Source organism: Danio aesculapii, chromosome 16 (assembly GCF_903798145.1).
Source record: "Danio aesculapii chromosome 16, fDanAes4.1, whole genome shotgun sequence".
In the NCBI taxonomy this organism is placed as follows: Eukaryota; Metazoa; Chordata; class Actinopteri; order Cypriniformes; family Danionidae; genus Danio; species Danio aesculapii.
Genome location: NC_079450.1, coordinates 34,424,033 through 34,444,041, shown reverse-complemented (window position 1 = coordinate 34,444,041; position 20,009 = coordinate 34,424,033). Strand labels below are relative to the sequence as shown.

General features: G+C 35.6%; 1 protein-coding gene across 1 annotated transcript in view; it reads right to left on the bottom strand.

Moving 5' to 3' along the window:
- vars1 (valyl-tRNA synthetase 1) overlaps positions 1-20,009 on the bottom strand; it is a 43,391-nt gene that overhangs the window by 15,669 nt on the left and 7,713 nt on the right. Inside the window, exons 4-18 of the mRNA XM_056475195.1 lie at positions 19,640-19,847; positions 18,888-19,003; positions 18,736-18,811; positions 18,498-18,598; positions 16,007-16,134; positions 15,266-15,430; positions 15,093-15,174; positions 12,232-12,351; positions 10,194-10,302; positions 10,019-10,107; positions 6,739-6,829; positions 6,534-6,658; positions 5,728-5,831; positions 1,361-1,519; positions 1,184-1,274 (exon numbers count right to left, since the gene is read on the bottom strand). Of these exons, the coding sequence (XP_056331170.1) occupies positions 1,184-1,274; positions 1,361-1,519; positions 5,728-5,831; positions 6,534-6,658; positions 6,739-6,829; positions 10,019-10,107; positions 10,194-10,302; positions 12,232-12,351; positions 15,093-15,174; positions 15,266-15,430; positions 16,007-16,134; positions 18,498-18,598; positions 18,736-18,811; positions 18,888-19,003; positions 19,640-19,847 (1,764 nt within the window). The remainder of the gene's footprint in view (positions 1-1,183; positions 1,275-1,360; positions 1,520-5,727; positions 5,832-6,533; positions 6,659-6,738; positions 6,830-10,018; positions 10,108-10,193; positions 10,303-12,231; positions 12,352-15,092; positions 15,175-15,265; positions 15,431-16,006; positions 16,135-18,497; positions 18,599-18,735; positions 18,812-18,887; positions 19,004-19,639; positions 19,848-20,009) is intronic.

The following is a 20,009-nucleotide window of genomic DNA, read 5'->3' as shown; positions in this document are numbered from 1 at the left end:
CCAATCAAAATGTTCGGTCCGAACATTATGATTGGCTGTCCTGCCTGCCTGTCAAAATATCTAAATGCATACCTCTGGACACCATGTTTGTGCAAAAACTATCACATCATCAGTGCGTTCATGGACACAGTTCAGACAGAACGGCAGGCAATCAACAACCTTCTTGTTTTAAGTTTGGTATTATATTAATACTAACAAGTAACTACGTTACTAAATGTACTTTAAAGTTTTCTCTCTGGTGAATGTCGTGATGTATTATAGTGATGTTGTCTAGTGTGCGTTCATGTGTTTAGTAGGCATGGCTTTGGGTTGCTATTTGCAGGGTGGGCTGTAGGCTTTCAATGCTATTAGGCTAACATTGGCATTTTCTTATTGATCTCCTACTGCAGCCGGCACATCCACATGAACAGGCCTATGTAATATATAAATATTTACATTATATCCATGTGAGATGCATAAAGTGCAAAGAAGTGGGCAAACAGCTAAATGGTAAAAGCCTTTAATATGTCATGGATATTTAGAGGCCTTAATGCTGAAAAAAAGAGACAGAATTGCAGAATCCAGTCATAAAATTTTAAGTAGTGGTTTACTGTGGAATACCATGAACTCTGCATAATTCTGGATGAAAAAATAAAATAAAAATGTATGCTTTTATTATAAAAATAAATACTTTATATTGACTAAAAAGCAGTGCTCTACACCTAATCGAGTGGCAATTTAGACAGTTGCGTATGAATATTAAAAAGCAAGAGAATAATTTCATAATATTTATGAAATCGGACAGTAATTGAGGGCATGAAAATATTTAAATGCAAATTTGTGATGAAAATAACACTCAATCAAAAATACTTTCTGATACTCTGTACATCTGGGATACATATATATACATCTTTCTCTAATATCTGAGATGGCACCATCGACATGCATATTAGCCATTACATTTAATTGTACCATTAATTATTAATCATTTATTCTTGTTCTGATCCCACAGGCCTTTTATTTACATAACGTTTTCCTTCAGATGAAGATGCTTGTGTTTTAAGTGTCATTTACACATCCCGCCAAGTCTGTGCTGCCGAAATAGACATCTTGCATTAATAAGATTAACGATTAATTAAACTTGTGGAATCTGACATCCCTAATTTAGACCTCATCCTTCATTCGGCTGCGTGTTTCTGCTCACCTCTCCTGGTTTGACTGCCGGGTCATTCACAGTCACGAAGTACGCTGGTATTCGGTGACCCCACCACAGCTGCCGGGAGATGCACCAGTCTCTAAAACACAACAGAAAGTGTTACCCTGCACAAAAGATTTAGAGTCCCAAGAGAACATAGCTGATCTAAGACTTAGGACGGGTCACCTGATGTTGTCCATCCAATTGAACCAGGTTTTAAGGTGGTGGTCTGGGATGATCTTGAGCTCTCCATTTCGGACCACGTCTGCAGCCTGTTTTCCCATCTCTCTGCAGTCCACGTACCACTGCGGCTTCAGCAGAGGCTCCACGATGTCTTTAGAACGGCTGAGAAACACAAATACACATATTTAAAAATGTGATACTTAATGCAACAGCTACAATAGGGGAAAATCATCTATTCAGGGCACATTTCTACATAGATTTATTCAGTGGCTCACCAAATCAGGTCAGAGACATTTAAAAAACTACAACATTACATTTATTACAATACATGCAATTATTAATAAAATAAACATGATAAAAACATCTATAACATCAACAATAGCAGGGTATATACAGAAATCAAAAAGGTGAAATTCAAGACCTTTTAAGACCTCTTTTAAGACTCCATACATGTTAGGACCTCATCACCACTTTAGGTTTCAACTGGTAACATTGATAATATTTTAACTTGCAGTATATTTACTAAATACTGATTGTAAGAAACATATAGTATAGTGAATAAAATGCTAATGCAGCAGGTGGCCCCTATAGACAATGACTATATACTGAAAACACATTACTCGTACAGTTTTGAATGGGGAAAAGTGTAAGGTCAATATGGTGAATGAAGCTCCACCTTCAAGTGCAGGAGCCAATCATCGTTATTAGACTGATGATGATGACTGATGATTGATGAAATTACGACATTGCCTTAGTTATTACAGTAAACAAATTAGACATGGGCCGGTGTGGTGAGAAATCGAGTCCTCCCTGCAATTGAGTCTGCTTAGGCAATCAGTGCAGACGATCCATTGGGGTCCTGATCAAAAACTATTATCGCGATACCTTGTAAATCCTCTTTACAAAACAAAAGTGCACAATAAATATAAAGTACTGAGCAAACACTTAATATATCTCATCAAATTGCTGAATATTAGACTAAATTGGATAGATGGATGTAAATAGACATTTCTATATTTGGAAGAAATTTTATTGACAAAAGTGTGTATGCATGTCTCTCTTATGTCTGTGTTATGTGTATTATAGTACTATCATCATTGATTCAGCCTACTCATACAAGTGCATCACTTCGCACATATGTATATTTTCCCAGTATTGTTTGTTAAAGGTTATTTTTTAATAAATTACATTTGATAAAAGTAGCAGCATTTAAAATTGTTTGTATGGCAAACCAAAGAAATACACTTAGGTCCAATCCCAATTCTACCCCTTAGCCCTTCCCCTTACCCCAACCTCTCATTTTGTGCGTTCCCGTGAAGGGGTAGGGGTGTCCCAATTCTCTTCAGCTTGAAGGCGTAGGGCTAAGGGGAAAGGTTAAATACCCCTTTGAACAAAGATTTTTCAGGGCCACTCTTGAAACCAAGGGGTAAGAAAATTTCCCAGAATACACCAGCTACAATGGCAGGATCGCTGCACCCGGAAGTAAGGAGATCCACAAATTTGTATTTATTTTTGTCATTATTACGAATTTTTACAACAAACAAGCTTATGTTTTAATACATTCATAACAGTGTTCATGTTTTACCATCATGCTTTAAAAAAAAAAAACGCTAAAATAAAAACCGCTAAATTCCGCGCTCTATTGTCCCTAATAATAACTGCTGTATCGCAGTCCCACAACATTCTGACACTCGATGACACTGGAATACCCTGTCAGTAATGTCTAGTGGCTGGGAATGGGCTTTTTACAGTGTCTGCTATAATGTTAATGTTGTTTTTTATGTGTTTACATAGATGAATATGGACACTGTGTAAATGCGCAGTATAGTTACAATCTTATTGCCACATTAGATCATTATGATAACATAATATACACCTTCAGTGATTGCCTAAAGATAAAAACCAAAAAAGAACAAAACTGGAATAACTAAAGCAGTCGCCATCGTCTGATGACGCATGAGATGCTGTCCCAATTCTTAGGGGTAAATTTTAAAGCCCTTCTCCTTCACCCTCGGGTTTAAGGGTCAAGGGGAAGGGGTAAAAAAAACTGAATTGGGATTGGGCCTTAAATATGTGAAGTGGGCGCTTTAATCGGGCGCTAAAACTATACCTATTACAACTCCTGTGAACCAATAGGATCATCCAGGGTCCTAGGTGGACCCAATTGTCAGGGCGGGCTCGATTTCTGGTATATGTTTCTGACGGTATGATAACCTTGGATAAAAATATAATGGTTTCACGGTATCGTGGTATTCTGATTACTGCTCTACTAGTTCTTTTTTATGTCTGGGTAAAAAAAAATAAAAAATACGCCTTCCCACACTGAACAAAATACATTTTATATTAAGAAATATTTATAATATTTTGGAACAGTAAACCTATCACCTATTAAATTAAATCATTGACTTCTGCTCTCTTCATTAGTTTCAAAAACACAGATTTCTTTACAACACATTTAAAAACAACACATGTAAAAACCTTACATATACCTTAGGACGGTATAACTGAAAATTATTGCGGTTTTAAAACCTTGACTTTTCCAAACCGCAGTAAACCTTGAAACCGGTTATCGTCCCATGACTAAATCAAAATCAATGTGATGCTAAATCTAACAGGACTCTATCGATTTCATAAACTACACAGCACCCTAAAATTGGCAACTTAAAGGCAAACTTTATCAGCTTTTTATTTTTTATACTTTAAGACCCCGCAGACAACCTGATTAGACAAATTTCATTAAAACAAAATATTAACATATGTACATAATAAATTATGAGCTACAACTTATTAGTGGTTAATACAGACTGGTTAGAATTTTTGTGGAAATGTTTTTTTCTGTATTCATTTTGCAAAATATACCTTATAATTTTTTTAATCCTTTTTTTACGACTTTTTCTAAACTAAATTTTATGGATCAAATAAAGTTTAGTTAGTTACTGGACAGCATTACAAATCAACTGAAATCATGACCAATCGAGAAATAAATTCAGTAAGAATTGAACAAACTTTCTTCTCAAACTCTGTGTCATTCCTGTTGAAATCTACAGGACAATCTATATGAGGACTGGAGCAATAACTGCTGAAAAATCAGCTTTGTGATCACATGAATAAATTACATTTTAAAGTTGAAGAGAGGTTTATTTTAATCTTTCACAATATTTAACAATATTACAGCTCTTACTGCATTTCTGATTAAGTAACTGCAGCATTGGTGAGCACAAGACTGACACAAAAAAAACCTAAATGTTATTTTTGCATTTTCTTGCATGCATTCAGTTGGGGATCTGGTATTTCCTTTGGTATTCCACAAGGAGGCACTGGATAGTCTTAGTTTATATCTGATGATACACTAAGGCTGCATTTACACTGCAGATCTTGATGGTCAATTCCGATTTTATGACTGTATCCAATTTTTTTGATGACCAGCTTATATGATCTTTTAAAAGTGACTCGAAACCGATTGTCTGTATTTACAAAGGCCCAATGACCAAGGAGAAATAAATAAATAAAAATTAGAGCTGACTGACAGCTGATAATAAAAGAGCGCTCTTTTCTCCGTTCCTGTATTTAATGTGTTCACAGGGTTTAATTTTTTTTGACAAGCTATTTTACTAAAGTTTATGACAGAAAAGTTCTCATTTGGCCATCTTCTTTTAATCTAGGCCTGTTTAAACCAGTAGGCATAATGTAATGTCCATGGCGAGAGTTATGCTTGTGATGTATGCAATAGTTTTATGTTAGTTTATATTGTTTACATGGCGGATATTGCGCTCTCTCGTTAACATGCTTAAATACTTGTGCTACATGACAGTATAAAGGCTTTTTTAGCCCTCGTGTATGAGATTTAGGCCTAAGGTTTGGGACTCTGCTGAAGTCTGTTCTGAAATGAAAGCGTCAGTGTGGACGTCATTCACTGTGGTTTTTAATGATGCGTGACTCGCATTGACAGGTGAATCGACTTGCTTATACTGCAGACACGAGGGCACGGATCCAATTCATATCGCATAAATTTCCACATATGAACAAGGCCTGAATCTGATTTGAGCATCCATGTGATTGGAATCCATGTGATTTTTTTCCTGCTTACACGTACATGGGCCATATCTGATCTGTGCCACATAGGAGAAAAAAATAAATAAAAATAATCGGAACAGAGTCACTTGAACCATGCAGTGTAAATGCAGCCTATGTTATGTTTGGTTGTCACTTTATACACCACAATCTGTCAAACACAATGTCTTTGTCAAGTGGCTTTGTATCAGCTGTCAGTGACTATTATCATGTTTTTCACTGATTTCTCCAATCCTATCAGACCAGACCAATGATTTTCCAGTTTACAAATGGCTGAAAGTGTGAAGTGGTAGTCAGACCTGCAGACGGGCACCACCATGGGATTGTCTTTGACCTCCTTAAACTGGCCTCTGTCTTTGAGAGCCTGAAGCACGGCCGTTCTCGCCTCAAAGCGCTTCATCCCCTAAAACAGCAGAGAAATGAGGATTATTTAATCAACCTGCAGTCATTTTAGTCACAAGTCTAAAATACCTGGTGTAAATTAGGGCTGCACAATATATCGTCGTGTGTGTGTGTGTCTGCAAGTCATATCGCAGGATATGCAACGTGAAGTTGGGATTATAGTCGATTAACAATTCAGAATAAATCAGATTTGTGGAGTCATTGTGACTTTTAACCATATCAAAGTGAAACTATCATCTGCATGTGTTTTAAAGGCATTTCAAGAGAGTGTAAAGTATTCAGGCACAATAACGTAAAACATTGGTAACTTCAATGAAGAAAACTTTACCTGATTTATTAATAAAATGAAGACTATACAGTGCTATTTTACATTTCATTATTCAATTTCTGTCTCTGAATACTGTTTGACTCTCTGGAAAACCATCAAGAACTGTTTATTTGACTTTTTACTTTGCTCTATTGTAATCATTCTTGCTATTTTTATTTTATTTTATATAAATGATTCACACCTTGCAAAATGAACCTAGCCAATCTAAATAAATGATTTTTTTTCAGAAATAATGCTATTCAATCCATCTGGTGAAATTGTATTCATATTGCAATATATATCGCAACAAAACATAATATCGCAATGTCAGATTTTTCCAATAATGTGCAGCCCTGATGTAAATGATGAAATAAGTCACAGCGTGTGTTTGCCTACCAGGAAAGGAGGAGGAACGTTGATGAGGAAGCCGTTTTCATCCAGGATGTTGATGAAGGGCAGCTTGTGTCTTTCTCCCACCTCGTAATCATTATGATCATGAGCAGGAGTGATCTTCACAGCACCTTTACAAAAACACTAAACTGTAAACCAGACCCAGAGGATGCCAGTTTAAAAGATTATCTGTCCCTTTAACATGTGTTACCTGTTCCGAAGTTCATATCCACAAAGTCATCAAACACAATGGGCATCTTTCTGTCACAGAACGGGTGAATGACCATCTTCCCTTTGAGATGCTGGACAGAAAATATCAAATAATGTAAGCCATCCAGGATTTCTCAATTTTGGATAGGGAAATATATATAAAATTATATTATATTATATTATATTATATTATATTATATTATATTATATTATATCATATTATATTATATTATATTATATTATATTATATTATATTATATTATATTATATTATATTATATCATCTTATATTATATTATATCATATTATATCATATTATATTATATTATATTATATTATATTCACATTTTTTCATATCAGTTGTTATCAACAGACATCACAATAACTGCAAAATTTATTTTAGATTTAAAGATATTTTATTTGCTCCTAAGTGAAAGATGCCAGGGGTCTGATTTTTAAACCTTCCTAAAAGTGAATGATAATCATGGATGGATGATAATAATAATAATAAGATGATTTAAAGTGGTTCAATTAAGACAAAATATAAGTTAAATATGTTTACTTGAAGTTTACTTACATAGTTGCTGCACACTTTCTCTCGTCAAGTTTTTTTTCACAATCACAACTTTTGACTGGAAAGTGGCATACGCACATTTCGGCCCCCCGTTTTGTGCATATGCCACACTTATAAATGCAGTTCAACAAGCAACCAAATGAAGATATCAAAAAAGATTGATAAAGTCAAAAATAATAATAATTAAATGGCATTGATATATTACTTAATATCTTTTTACAGTCTTTTTCCTTTACAAAGCATGCACAGAACACAGGTTTTTGTTCCTTGACTTTGATGACATGAAGCTGATGTAAATTTATGATCAGCAAGGCATCTAATATCGTCAACACTATATTTAAACACTTTAATAAAATAAACAATTAAACATGCCATCATAATATTTTACATGTAGATAATCATAATAATAGGTAAAACCATGCGCAGAGCGTGTCGTTACCATGTCGAAATGTAACTAGTGTTGAAGTAAAGGAATTTATTTTTATTAATTACGTTTGTGTGTTTATGTTTTATGAGAAAAAATGTTTAGACTAACAACAGATTAATCAAATTTTTTTCTTTTGTATGATACCATATATTAACCAAACATACTACTTCTTTCTTACTGTGTCGCATGCCTCTTAGAAGGAACTTGCAAAATAGCTAGGGAAATAGCAAAATAAGAATAAATATAGTGCGGGGGCCTTGCTCCAGACTTCTGTCTAATATGATGTCTAGACATGTCACAAGGAGCTTGACGCTTGTAGACGTTGTGAAATATTTTGAAGGACACTTAACTGTTCAGTTCTGGTGTGCAGAGAAGGGTTGCAGAAAGAGGAAGTATGTTTGTGTGCAACAGCCAAAGGACTGCAGAATGACTGGTAAGTGACATTACACCAAAACTTCACCTGTTTATATCAGTTGTGTATATATGCTGGAGTCTGCAAGTTAGTTGTGAACCTCCTGAATGTAATTCTTGTATTGCATTGGGGTAATGTAGCCCAGAGCTCTGTCCTCGAAATATTCACTTGTATCTAATAAATTACTCATTTTTTTAACATTGAAAAAAAGCCTCTCCTGACGTTTTTGTATTGAACACGCATGGAATTGGTTAGATATTCCAATTGTTTCTATAATAATTATATGAAAAACACTAACCTAAATTTGTATTTATATGAAACTATTACATAAGTCAATATTTACTAAATGTGTTAAATGAGGAAATGAATTATATTACAGTATCTGTATGCGTGCACACATATCTCCCAATCCTGCCACAAAACATTAGTGCAGTTAATGGCACAGTGCTTCTCCTGTTTGTCAGTGCCGTTATAAATGTCAAAGTTGTTTCATCTGGCTTTTAACTAAATCACAGAGACGTGTGTTCTTCCCTAAATTCAAGCACTTCTCTTTGGAGCTGGTCGAATGACCTATTTTCATGTAAACAAACCTAAACTCGCACTGCGCTGCTGTTGGGTGTGATTCATGAAACCGAAAATGTGTTACGTAGTAACATCCAGGTTCGAAAAGGAGATTTCCAGTTTTTTAGTATTAGCCGCTTGGCCACAGTCATGCCTAGAGTAAGGGCTTGTTGTAGATGTTTTGCAAGTGTGAGGGAGTGTTCTGAAACACCAAAAACAGCAAGCTCTGTGTCCGGTTGGAGTGAAATATTATAGGCCTTTGATTATAAATCAAAAATATTTGTCCAAAAATTATACAAAGTTGGGCAAAACCAAAATGCATGAGCTGTGGTGTCCTCTGTAATTTGACACTTGTCACACATAGGTGAAATAGAGAGGAAAATTTTGTGTAATTTGGTTTTGGTGTAGTGCAAGCGATGCATAACTTTGAACTGTATTAACTAATGCCTACTGTTTACTGAACAGGACCGTACTGCAGTCAGGCACTTATCCCATAGTTCCTCTGATATCTCAGTTCCAAGTTCATCCTCCCAAGCCAGTTTAAATTACTCATTAGAAGTTGAGGCAAAGGTTTCAAACAACCCAACAAAATTTGAAATAAGATGAATGGACTGGGGAGGGTTCAAGAAGACATCAAAAAAACACATGTTTATCAGGGATACATTCAAAATTACTAATTTTAGATTTCACATAGTGCCTTACTTGCAAGTAACGAAAAAAATGTGAATGGGGTAAATTAAACTTTTCTCTCAGCTGACTGAATGATGCAAATCTCTCTTCAACATAAAAGTCCTTTATGGAACATAAACCTTTCTCCTTCCAAACAAAAAATGTTCTATCAAACTGTGGGGGGAAAAAAGAATGATTATTGCATATTGGTGTGTACACAGAGGTCTCTGGTATGGACAAGACTTTCCTTACTTGGTTAAAAATTCTAATCAAGTTTTTCAGTACTATACTTAATTTATTTGAGACCATGGGCTTGTCTGGTTTTGCAAATAGCAGGGCTGGCAGTGCGATTCCAGCAGCCAGACCTGTCTTGATCTGAACCCATAAGGGAGCCTCAAGGGTCCGGCCACTGGAAACCCCCTGTTCCCAGTACATTAGAGCCCTGACGTTGGCAGCCCAATAATATTGTCTAAATATTGGTAAACCCAGACCGCCCATGGACTTGGGCTTCTGTAGATGAACTTTAGATATCCAATATGCTTTGTAATACCAAACATATGGTAAGATTATTGAGTCCAACTCACCTAGTCCTATTTTAATACATTCAGACCATCCCTGAAGAGAAAACTCTGGCTTTACCTTATATCTGGAGTCTTCCGGGTGAACTGCCACTGCTGTGTCTCCAAGCATGGTCTCAATACGAGTGGTGGCCACTATCACCTCCTCATCTGTGAGAAAAATATATAAATATATATATTTTGTTTTAAAAAGTCATTAGTCTATCTGGCCTCTTTTCTTGACGCTTAACTCTCACCTGATCCTTCGATCTTGTATGAAAAAGACACCAGCACTCCAAACTCAACCTTGTCTTTATAACCCGGCACAGGAAGAAGAGTTCGCCCCGTCAGCTCCTTTTTATCGACCTGAAACACAAAGCTTGCTATGTGACCTCAAACCCTGAGACTGTTAGTAAAGATGTCATTTCAGTCATCAGCTTACCTTTTACATAAACTGTCATAAAATTGATGGACACTGTTCCTGAGTAACGCCACAGTGCATATAGGGGTCTTTTAATGAAGTCCATTTTTATAAGATGAACATCTCAAGTGTCCTCAGAATGTGTCAGTGAGATTTCAGCCTCAAAATATCCCATGTATAATTTATTATACCATACGCGTATTCCCATTTCTAGCTCCAAAAGCACCATTTCAGTTTGCCTGTTCTTAAATATGAATTAGCTACTGCTCCTCCTCCCCCCTTTCCAGAAGAGGGAATTGCCTTTACAGCTTGTACTTTGGTTACACAACAAACAAAAAATATGCATGCTTTTTAAAGCCTTGTCAGTTTAAAGACAAGAGAGTTTAAAACTCCTCTTCAAAAAAAGCTCTCTACAGTTAAACAGTTGAGATTTATTATTTTTGAATACATTAAAAAACTCTGGGTCTGGCAGGAGCTCTTTTAGCTTAGCTTAGCATAAATCAAATTAGTCCATTAACATCTCACTCAAAATGACTCAGAAAAGAGTTTGATAATTTTCCTATTAAACCTTGACTCTTCTGCAGTTACATAGTGTACTAAAACTGAATGGAAATAAAAAAGTTGCTGTTTTCTAGGCTCACATGGCTGAGAACTATACTTTCAAACTGGCATAATAATAAAGGAACTCTGCTGCCATTAAATAGCTGCAGCAGGCACAATGATATTAGGCAGAGCCTGAAATCAGATCTAAATCGTCTCCCGAAAACATCTCCATGGTTGCAGGGTACACTCCCTGTGCAAGCTAGTGGTCATGTTGGTTATACTGACCGAAGTTAGCCGTTTTTAAGTGCTGTGTATTATCATTATTACACTGGAGCATAGTTTATATCCATATCAGTCTAAAAAATAACTTTTTATTTTTAAATTTGAAATGTTTAAACCACAACAAAAAGGCATGTCATTAGACAAACTACATTCTATAGGTTGTTATCACATGATGTCATTGATGACGTGCCAAATTCAGATGGAGGGCAGGAAGTAATTCTTCTACGTAGGAATCGCTATCAGAACAACAAAATGTTTCTGTTTTATGTTGTTTAAAATCGGCCAAAATGATAAATGCTTAACAGCTTTTGTAGACTTCCCAAAGTTTTTGCTCATAAAGGGAAGAAAGTTCAAGAAACTGGCTGAAAAACAGAAAGGCAGCATGTAACAAACATTTATTCAATAAATCCATGTGTACAAACTTTTTTAATGCGATAATTCGTTTGACAGCACCTATAAATATTATATAAGAATCAACAACTGTAACGTGAACATCAAGATGTGCAGTATAATTTCAAGTAATTATCTATAGTATGCTTCCAAACACTATAGTATTTACCATAGTAGTTTTCATGTAACGTTTATACAGAATCCACCACCTCGATAGAAAACTCGGCCCACTTCGTGATATCATGCCCAGGATCATGCCCAACATTTGTGCTTATTTTATATTTATAACTCCTTTGAAATATGGTATAAATCGCAAAAATACAAACTTCCCCTTATGTTTCCCATTCAGTTTTTTATTCCTGCCCTCCATCTGAATTATGCGCGACCAACAGAACCACATGATTGTAAACAACCTATATGCATCAACCTTAAAATTTCATAGTTGTCAAAAGCACACAGTTAACATAACTAAACACTACAACTTGAGTGATCATGCAAAACAGCAACATTACAGAGAAAAGGAAGCTGTTAGCGTAAAAAGCATAGTAGGACACAATTTAACAATCCTGTGATTTTCCATGTTTATCTTAGTTAGGAGTGAGTGACAATAAGCTAGTGGATTGTACATTATCTATCTATTTATTTAGATATGAATGTACCTCTATGTCAGAGATGGCAGAGTTGAGTGTGCAGGACCAGTTGACGAGTCTCTTGCTCCTGTAGATCACTCCCTCCTCATGCATGCGTATAAACGCCTCCTGAACCGCAAATGACAGTTTCTGCAAACAGACGATATTTTACATGATTATTAATAGACTTTTCATTATTAAATAATGACACTTGCATGCACATACACGTCCAAAGCTTGTTCAAAACAATCAGAACCTCTAGATATCATTTAAGATCTTGGTGGATTTATTAATACTCTGTGCTGGGCGATAAGGACAAAATTTAATTTTAACAAAAACATCTTTCATATTAGTTTACATTCATTAAGTCAATGCCAAATCTCTATTTTGTTTATGCAGATACTAAGGCAGATCCTTAGTGAATGTTGTACAATCCAGGCAGTCACTGTTGATTTCAATTACTCTTTTGCTGTCAGAAAATGACAAACACATCAACCGGATGAATATTTTTTAGAGATCTGAGGTATAATATTTATACTGACAAAATAAATATTAATAAAAGCATTAAAGTATATTGAGTATATTAACTGAGAAATGCTGTTCTTGCCTGATCTAACAGGCAATATCAAATGACAAAATAGGTGTTATTCCCTGACACTGAGGACACAATTTACATAGTTATTTTCCGTAAAACAATAACTAAATAATAAAAATCTGTATTAAAACATTTTGGATTTTAATTTGATTAAAATTAAACACGGCAATTCAACATATTTTGTATTTTATCATCACGATCACAGGCAAAACGGGCTGTGCAATTAATCAAAATTCAGTTTCGATTTTGGCTTCTAACGATTATGAAAAAAACATTAAAACGAATGTTGCATCATATACCGCCCTCTTTCCAGTTGTACACATTTGTTGCTCTGCAAAGCTCAGTTCCACATGAAAATGACCAAAAGCATGTACTGTAATGTAACTTTTGCAGCACGATATCTGCATCTTTCATTGATGTACATTCGAATCATTCATGTTTTTAAAAGCGCGAAAGAGATCGCATGCTGTTGTGTGTGTGCACTCGACGAGCAGAGCACACACATCTAAAGTCATCTTAATGTGAGCGCTTTAATGGTCAAATACATGCAAATTTGTGTCAAAACACAGTGTATAGCGATTATTCATATTAATCCTCATTTATGTAATAAACAAACGAGTTGAGAATTAAAAGACATGTGAAAGAGAAACCATAAATCAGAACCGTACTGCTCTTAAAGTGACAGCGCGCAATATTCCTGCTGCCAACTGTTTTTATCATTATTAATCAAACAACAAATGGACAAAATTACTCACTGCTCTTGACTGTAGGACTTTTAGCTATAATAAATATATAAAGCTTTATAAAAAAAAATTTCTTACAGTAGAGATGCGTAAAGCACACTTTTTTTTCATATTTTTATTCTATTGTATTAATTTTGCTTTCCTTATTTACAGAGAGGAAAGTAACTATATATATATATATATATATATATATATATATATATATATATATATATATATATATATATATATATATATATATATATATATATATATATATATATATATATATATATACAGTTGAAGTCAGAATTATTAACCTTCCTGAATTATTAGCTGCCCTTTATATTTTCCCCCAATTCTTGTTTAACGGAAAGAAGATTTTTTTCAACCCATTTCTAAACACAATAGATTTTATAACTCATTTCTAATAACTGATTTCTTTTGTGTTTGCTATGATGACTAAATAATATTTTACTAAATATTTTTTAAGATACAAGCACTTAGTTTGAAGTGCAATTTAAAGGCTTAACTAGGGTCATTAGGCAAGTCATTGTATAACAGTAGTTTCTTCTGCAGACAAGAAAAATGTATTGCTTTAATTAATAATATTGATCTTAAAATAGGTTTCAAAATAGTTAAACCTGCTTTTATTGTAGCCAAAATACAAGAAATAAGACTTTCTTCAGAAGAAAAAATATTATAGGAAATACTGTGAAAAATTCCTTGCTGTAAAACATCATTTGGGAAATTTTTGTAAAGGAAAAAATATTCACAGGAGGGGGAATAAGTTTGACTTCAACTGTATATAGTTTTGAATAATCGTGATTACAATTATGACCAAAATAATCGTGATTTTGATTATTCCCCATAATCGAGCAGCACTAGGTAAAACCATTTGTAACTTTATTTTTTTTAGTGTTGGGCAAAATTATTCTTGACTAATCGCATCCAAAATAAAAGTTTGTTTTGTCATAACATATTTGTGTGTACAGTGTCTATTTATAATGTGTATACATAAATACATATGCATGCATGTATATGTTTGAAATTTTTTTTATTTATATTTAGCTATAAAATGAATATGCATATATATAGTCAACATTTGAAGTAGATCAAAAACTTTTTTTCAAAATTGACAGGAATGGGGGTTGTTGAATAGTTTTGAAATTGGAAGGCTTGATCCACTTGATTATACAATGTTGACTACTGTACACTGAAATATCTACGGTATGTACTGTTTTGTGCAGTTCTGGTTTATATATCAGATATGCATAATAAATATTTATTATTCTCACACATACTGTATACTATATCAAAATAAATTTTGCGATTAATCTATGCCAAGTATACTTTTTTATTAATGTGTATCTTTTTACAGGATAAAAATAATAAGAAAATAGAGCAAAAGTGTAGCTTTTTAGGCCTGCTTTAAAACTTTAACATTATACACACAAACATTTATCAAACAAATTATGCTTTCATTAGGGAAAATTCTACAGGTGTAGCTATCAATTTAAAAGCCAACCCTAAACTATATTAAGAAATGTTGAGGTTAAGTCCGCTATACTCACGTCATCCATGGTAAAACAAGCTCTGTCCCAGTCCAGAGATGAGCCCAGCTTCTTCAGCTGGTGATAGATGCGATCTCCCTTTCTGTTCATTATCAAAATAAAGAGAAACACCTTTACATAGCCGCAGATAAAGAACAATCCTCAAATTATCCACAATTCTCCTCAACACTTACTCGTTCTTCCACTTCCAGACCTCCTGGATGAAGTTCTCTCGCCCAAGATCGTGTCTGGTCATCTTCCGCTCTCTCATGAGTTTCTTCTCCACCACCACCTGTGTGGCGATGCCAGCGTGATCACAGCCGGGATTCCACAGCGTTGTCTCTCCTCGCATCCTGTGCCTGCATCATCACCCCGAAGCAAACCAATTATTACACACATCTTAATTCTGAAGCATGATGTCAAAACTTATTAACATAATTTTGGATGTCATATGTATATAAACAATCAGCCACAAAGAATATTTTTGTGACTTTAAAATGCATTTAATAACATGATGTTTATTTTACTAAATAAATACTTACTAATATTTCATTAATTCATTCATTCATTTTCTTTTCGGCTTAGACCCTTTATTAATTAGGGGTCGCCACAGCGGAATGAACCTCCAACCTATTCAGCATATTCAGCGGATGCCCTTCCAACTGCAACCTATCACTGGGAAACACTCATACACTACGGACAATTTAGCTTACCCAATTCACCTATACCACATGTCTTTGGACTTGTGGGGGAAACCAGAGCACCTGGAGAAAACCCACGCCAACACCGGGAGAACATGCAAACTCACAGAAATGCCAAATGGCGCAGCTGAGCCTCGAACCAGCAAGCTTCTTGCTGTGAGGTGACAGCTATGCACTATGCCACCCCTAACTAATATTTATTACAGTTAAATGATCACAGCTGTGTCTGGTTACCATCTCGTCAAGCAGTCCTGAATAGCATTGGTCAAGGCATGACCAAGGTGGAGGGATCCAGTCACATTGGGTGGAGGGATACACATCATGAACACTCCACGCGGGTTTGGCTCACTTAGATTATTCCTCTGGTGAATAAACAAGAGAAATAGAATTTGTTATAATCATTCAACAAAAAGAGTTGGTAAGATTTATTTACTCGTGCTGACCAAGAATACATTAAAAAAAATATTGTAAAAACCAAGCAACAACTCTCTCTTGTGAAGCAGATACAGAAGTAACTGAAACTACAATTCATCGAAATTCTGCTAGTCCTGGCTCCATAATAGAGCCGATTTCTATTGAGCCCACTGTTAAAATGGCCAAATTTACAGCAGAAAAAAAGGTGTTTACAGCCTGGTACAAAGAACGATTTTGGTTCATATAGCCATTACCCTTCATGACAACTGTGAGGGGGGTGAAAGTTATATTAAGTCTGCATAATTAAGGGCGTGGTCACTTGAGTGACAGCTAGGTTTCGCTGGTCTCAGTCACTGAACTCAGCATTTACATCGTATTTTTGTTTGTTTTATGTGGCTTTACACAGTCAGTTGCCTTTTGGAATTATTTCTTACAATTAGCAAATAAAATGGCATGCTGTGTGCACTTAATTGTGCTCACAAACCATTCACGTGGCCTCCATTTCCCAGGTGAGTGAAATTATATACTTATATGTCATCTCTATAAATGTCATTTAACATTTATATTTTTCTTTAGAACTTGAATGCATTCCAGAATCTGACAGATTGATTAGCTGTAGGCTCTAGAACAGTCATCTGAAGCGTTGTCATACAGTGTTATGCTTGGATTTCCTAAATAGCCTTGAATTTACTAACACAGACTTTACTTTAAGTGTTTGGACGTATTCCGCATTTTCCTCCTGTAGAAAAACATCATAAGAACAATCTTTAGTGGCTCAATGTATTACTACAGTGTTTTTTAAAGACTAAACACTTAATTGATTTAGTGTACAACCAAGCACATGTGGTCAGAACACAAACGAGTCACAGGTAATTAAGTATTAAGCGTTTCTCCAAAAGAAAAGCCTGTCTAAGCAGAATGCTAGCAGCCGTCTGTAGCTCCGTTCACATGCTCTGCCTCTTTGCCCTTATTTCGTTACCCCTGGTTGGAGCAATGACCTGTGAACAAAATGGCGCTGGTTGGCCACGCCCACTTGTAGCTTCACTTGAGCGTGACGTCACGCATACTACGTCCATATCTTCTACATTCATTCATTCATTTTCTTTTCGGCTTAGTCCCTCTATTAATCCAGGGTCACCACAGCGGAATGAATCGGCAACTTATCCAGTACATGTTTTACGCAGCAGATGCCCTTCCAGCTGCAACCCATCTCTGGGAAACATTCATACATACTCACTCACACTCATACAGTACGGACAATTTAGCCTTCCCAATTCACCTGTACCGCATGTCTATGGACTGTGGGGGAAACCGGAGCACCCGGAGGAACCCACGCAAATGCAGGGAGAACATGCAAACTCCACACAGAAACGTCAACTGACCCAGCCGAGGCTCGAACCAGTGACCTTCTTGCTGTGAAGCGACCGCACTACCTACTGCGCTACTAAGTTTATTTATAAAATAATTGCTTTGCGTTTATAAAAACGTGCTTATGATTGCTATTCAGACGACTCCTAAGCTACTACAAATACCCTGGGTTACATTCCACCGCTATCTTCGTTTTGAAGAATCCCCCTTCCACCCCTACTCCTCCTTCTTCCTAGATGGGTGACACAGTGGCCCAGTGCTTAGCACTGTTGCCTCACAGCAAGAATGTCTCTGGTTCCAGGCTTTACCAAACCAGCAGACGTGTCTGTGCGGAGTTTGCATTTTCTTCCCGTGCTCACATGGGTTTCCCCCGAGTTGCCCGGTTTCCTCCCACCGTCCAAAAACATGCAACTTAAGTTAATTGACTAATCCAAATCGACACTATAGACATGCTTCTAGTAAGTAGTTATCTCTTAAGAGCAACCACTATCTGTTCATTACCTACTACAGCAGAGGAGTTCTCGAGCTCAAACTCCCCTCCTGCCTTGCAACGGGGGGAGCCAAGGGCTCGAGGATCTTATGAGCTCAGGGCTCTCTCCCGGGACAGCATGCCAAACAAGCTTTATTATCAATCATCAGCTAAGTGTGAACTCTTGAAATATATTATAAAATATTGTTTATTTCTTTGATTCCAAGATTTTTTCAGCAGGCATTACTCCCTTCTTCAGTGTCACATGACCCATCTTTCTAATATGATGATGTGGCTCTCAGATACCTCAGATACCACATTTCTCACTATTACAAAAGTATTAGATTAAAATTCAGATTTTTGAATAGTGAATTAATATATATATATATAAAGATAATATAAAACACATTTTTAATACATCTGTGCTAAATAAATAAATAATCATTTTATTAAAAAAACATTTTCTGATCGTACCCCATATTCAGGCTTGAAGAATCCTTGTTTCTCCCACCAGGAGTACCATGCCGCTTCCACATACTGAGGACTGTAGGAATCAGGCAGAGGACTCAGGACATCTGAAACCCATATGGAAAGACACACAAGTAACTACACAGTGCCTGACAATATGCTGCTGAAATAGAAAATAAAACATGTAAAATATCTTTAAATAACATTATAAAATATGATGACAGTAACAGAAGCAAATGCCCACCTTTTTTCTCTCCAGGTGGCGTGGAGACATTGTAGGTGATCACACCCAGTTCCTTCTTCTCTGGTTTGGCCTTTTTCTGTTGAAGAAGAAGTTCAGCTGTCTGTTTATCTCAGTGTCAATAAGAGAAGAGGATGCTAAAATGATCACTCTACCTCAGTCTGAGGCTGCATCTTCTTCTTCTCCTCCATGTCTTTCTTCTGCTGAAACTTCTCCATCTTTTCTCGCTTCTTGGCCTCTTTTTTCAGTTGAGCTTCTGTCTTAGGAGGACCTAGGAATAACAAGACCAACAGGAAACAGGCCTGATCTATCTAAAGTGACAAGAGCATATAAGCTGATGTTCGTAAAACACATTTAAAATGTTAAAATTCATATACAGCTGAAGTCAGAATTATTAGCCCCCCCGCTTTATTTTTTCCCCAATTTCTGTTTAACGGAGAGATTTTTTTCAACACATTTCTAAACATAATAGTTTTAATAACCCATTACTAATAACTTTTTTTATCTTTGCCATGATGACACAGAGAGATATTTTTCAAGACACTTCTATACAGCTTAAAGTGACATTGAAAGGCTTAATTAGGTTAATTAGGTTAACTAGGCAGGTTAGGGTAATTAGGCAAGTTATTGTATAATAATGGTTTGTTCTATAGGTTATAGAAAAAAATATATAGCTTAAAAGGGCTAATAATTTTGAACTTAAAATGTTTTTTAAAAATTAAAAACTGCTTTTATTCTAGCCGAAAATAAAACAAACAAGACTTTCTCCAGAAGAAAAAATATTATCAGACATACTGTGAAAACTTCCTTGCTCTGTTAAACATCATTTGGGAAATATTTAAAAATGAAAAGAAAATTCAAAGGGGGGTTAATAATTCTGACTTCAACTGTACATCCAGATTCTTACCATTAGCAGGCGCACTTTCTGGTTTAGCAGCATCAGTAGCAGCAGTTACTGTGACATTGGAAGGAGCACTGGGTTTGGGGGTCACGGGCAGCATTTTCTCACATAGTGAGATTTTACCCAATACCTTCAGAAACTGTGGCTGATTCACACAGGTATTGAACCACCTGGTTACATTCACCAACGACTTCCTGTCTGCAGGCTCCAGTGCCTTTGAAAGAAACAAATATATTAAATGAGGAAACATGTTGACACCAATTACTAAACTCATCATAAAAGAATTTGATTCAAATGGTCATCATTTGGTCAAATAAGTTGTTTTTGTTAACAAAACTATTAAGAAGGGTATTTATTTTTACAGTGATATAAACTC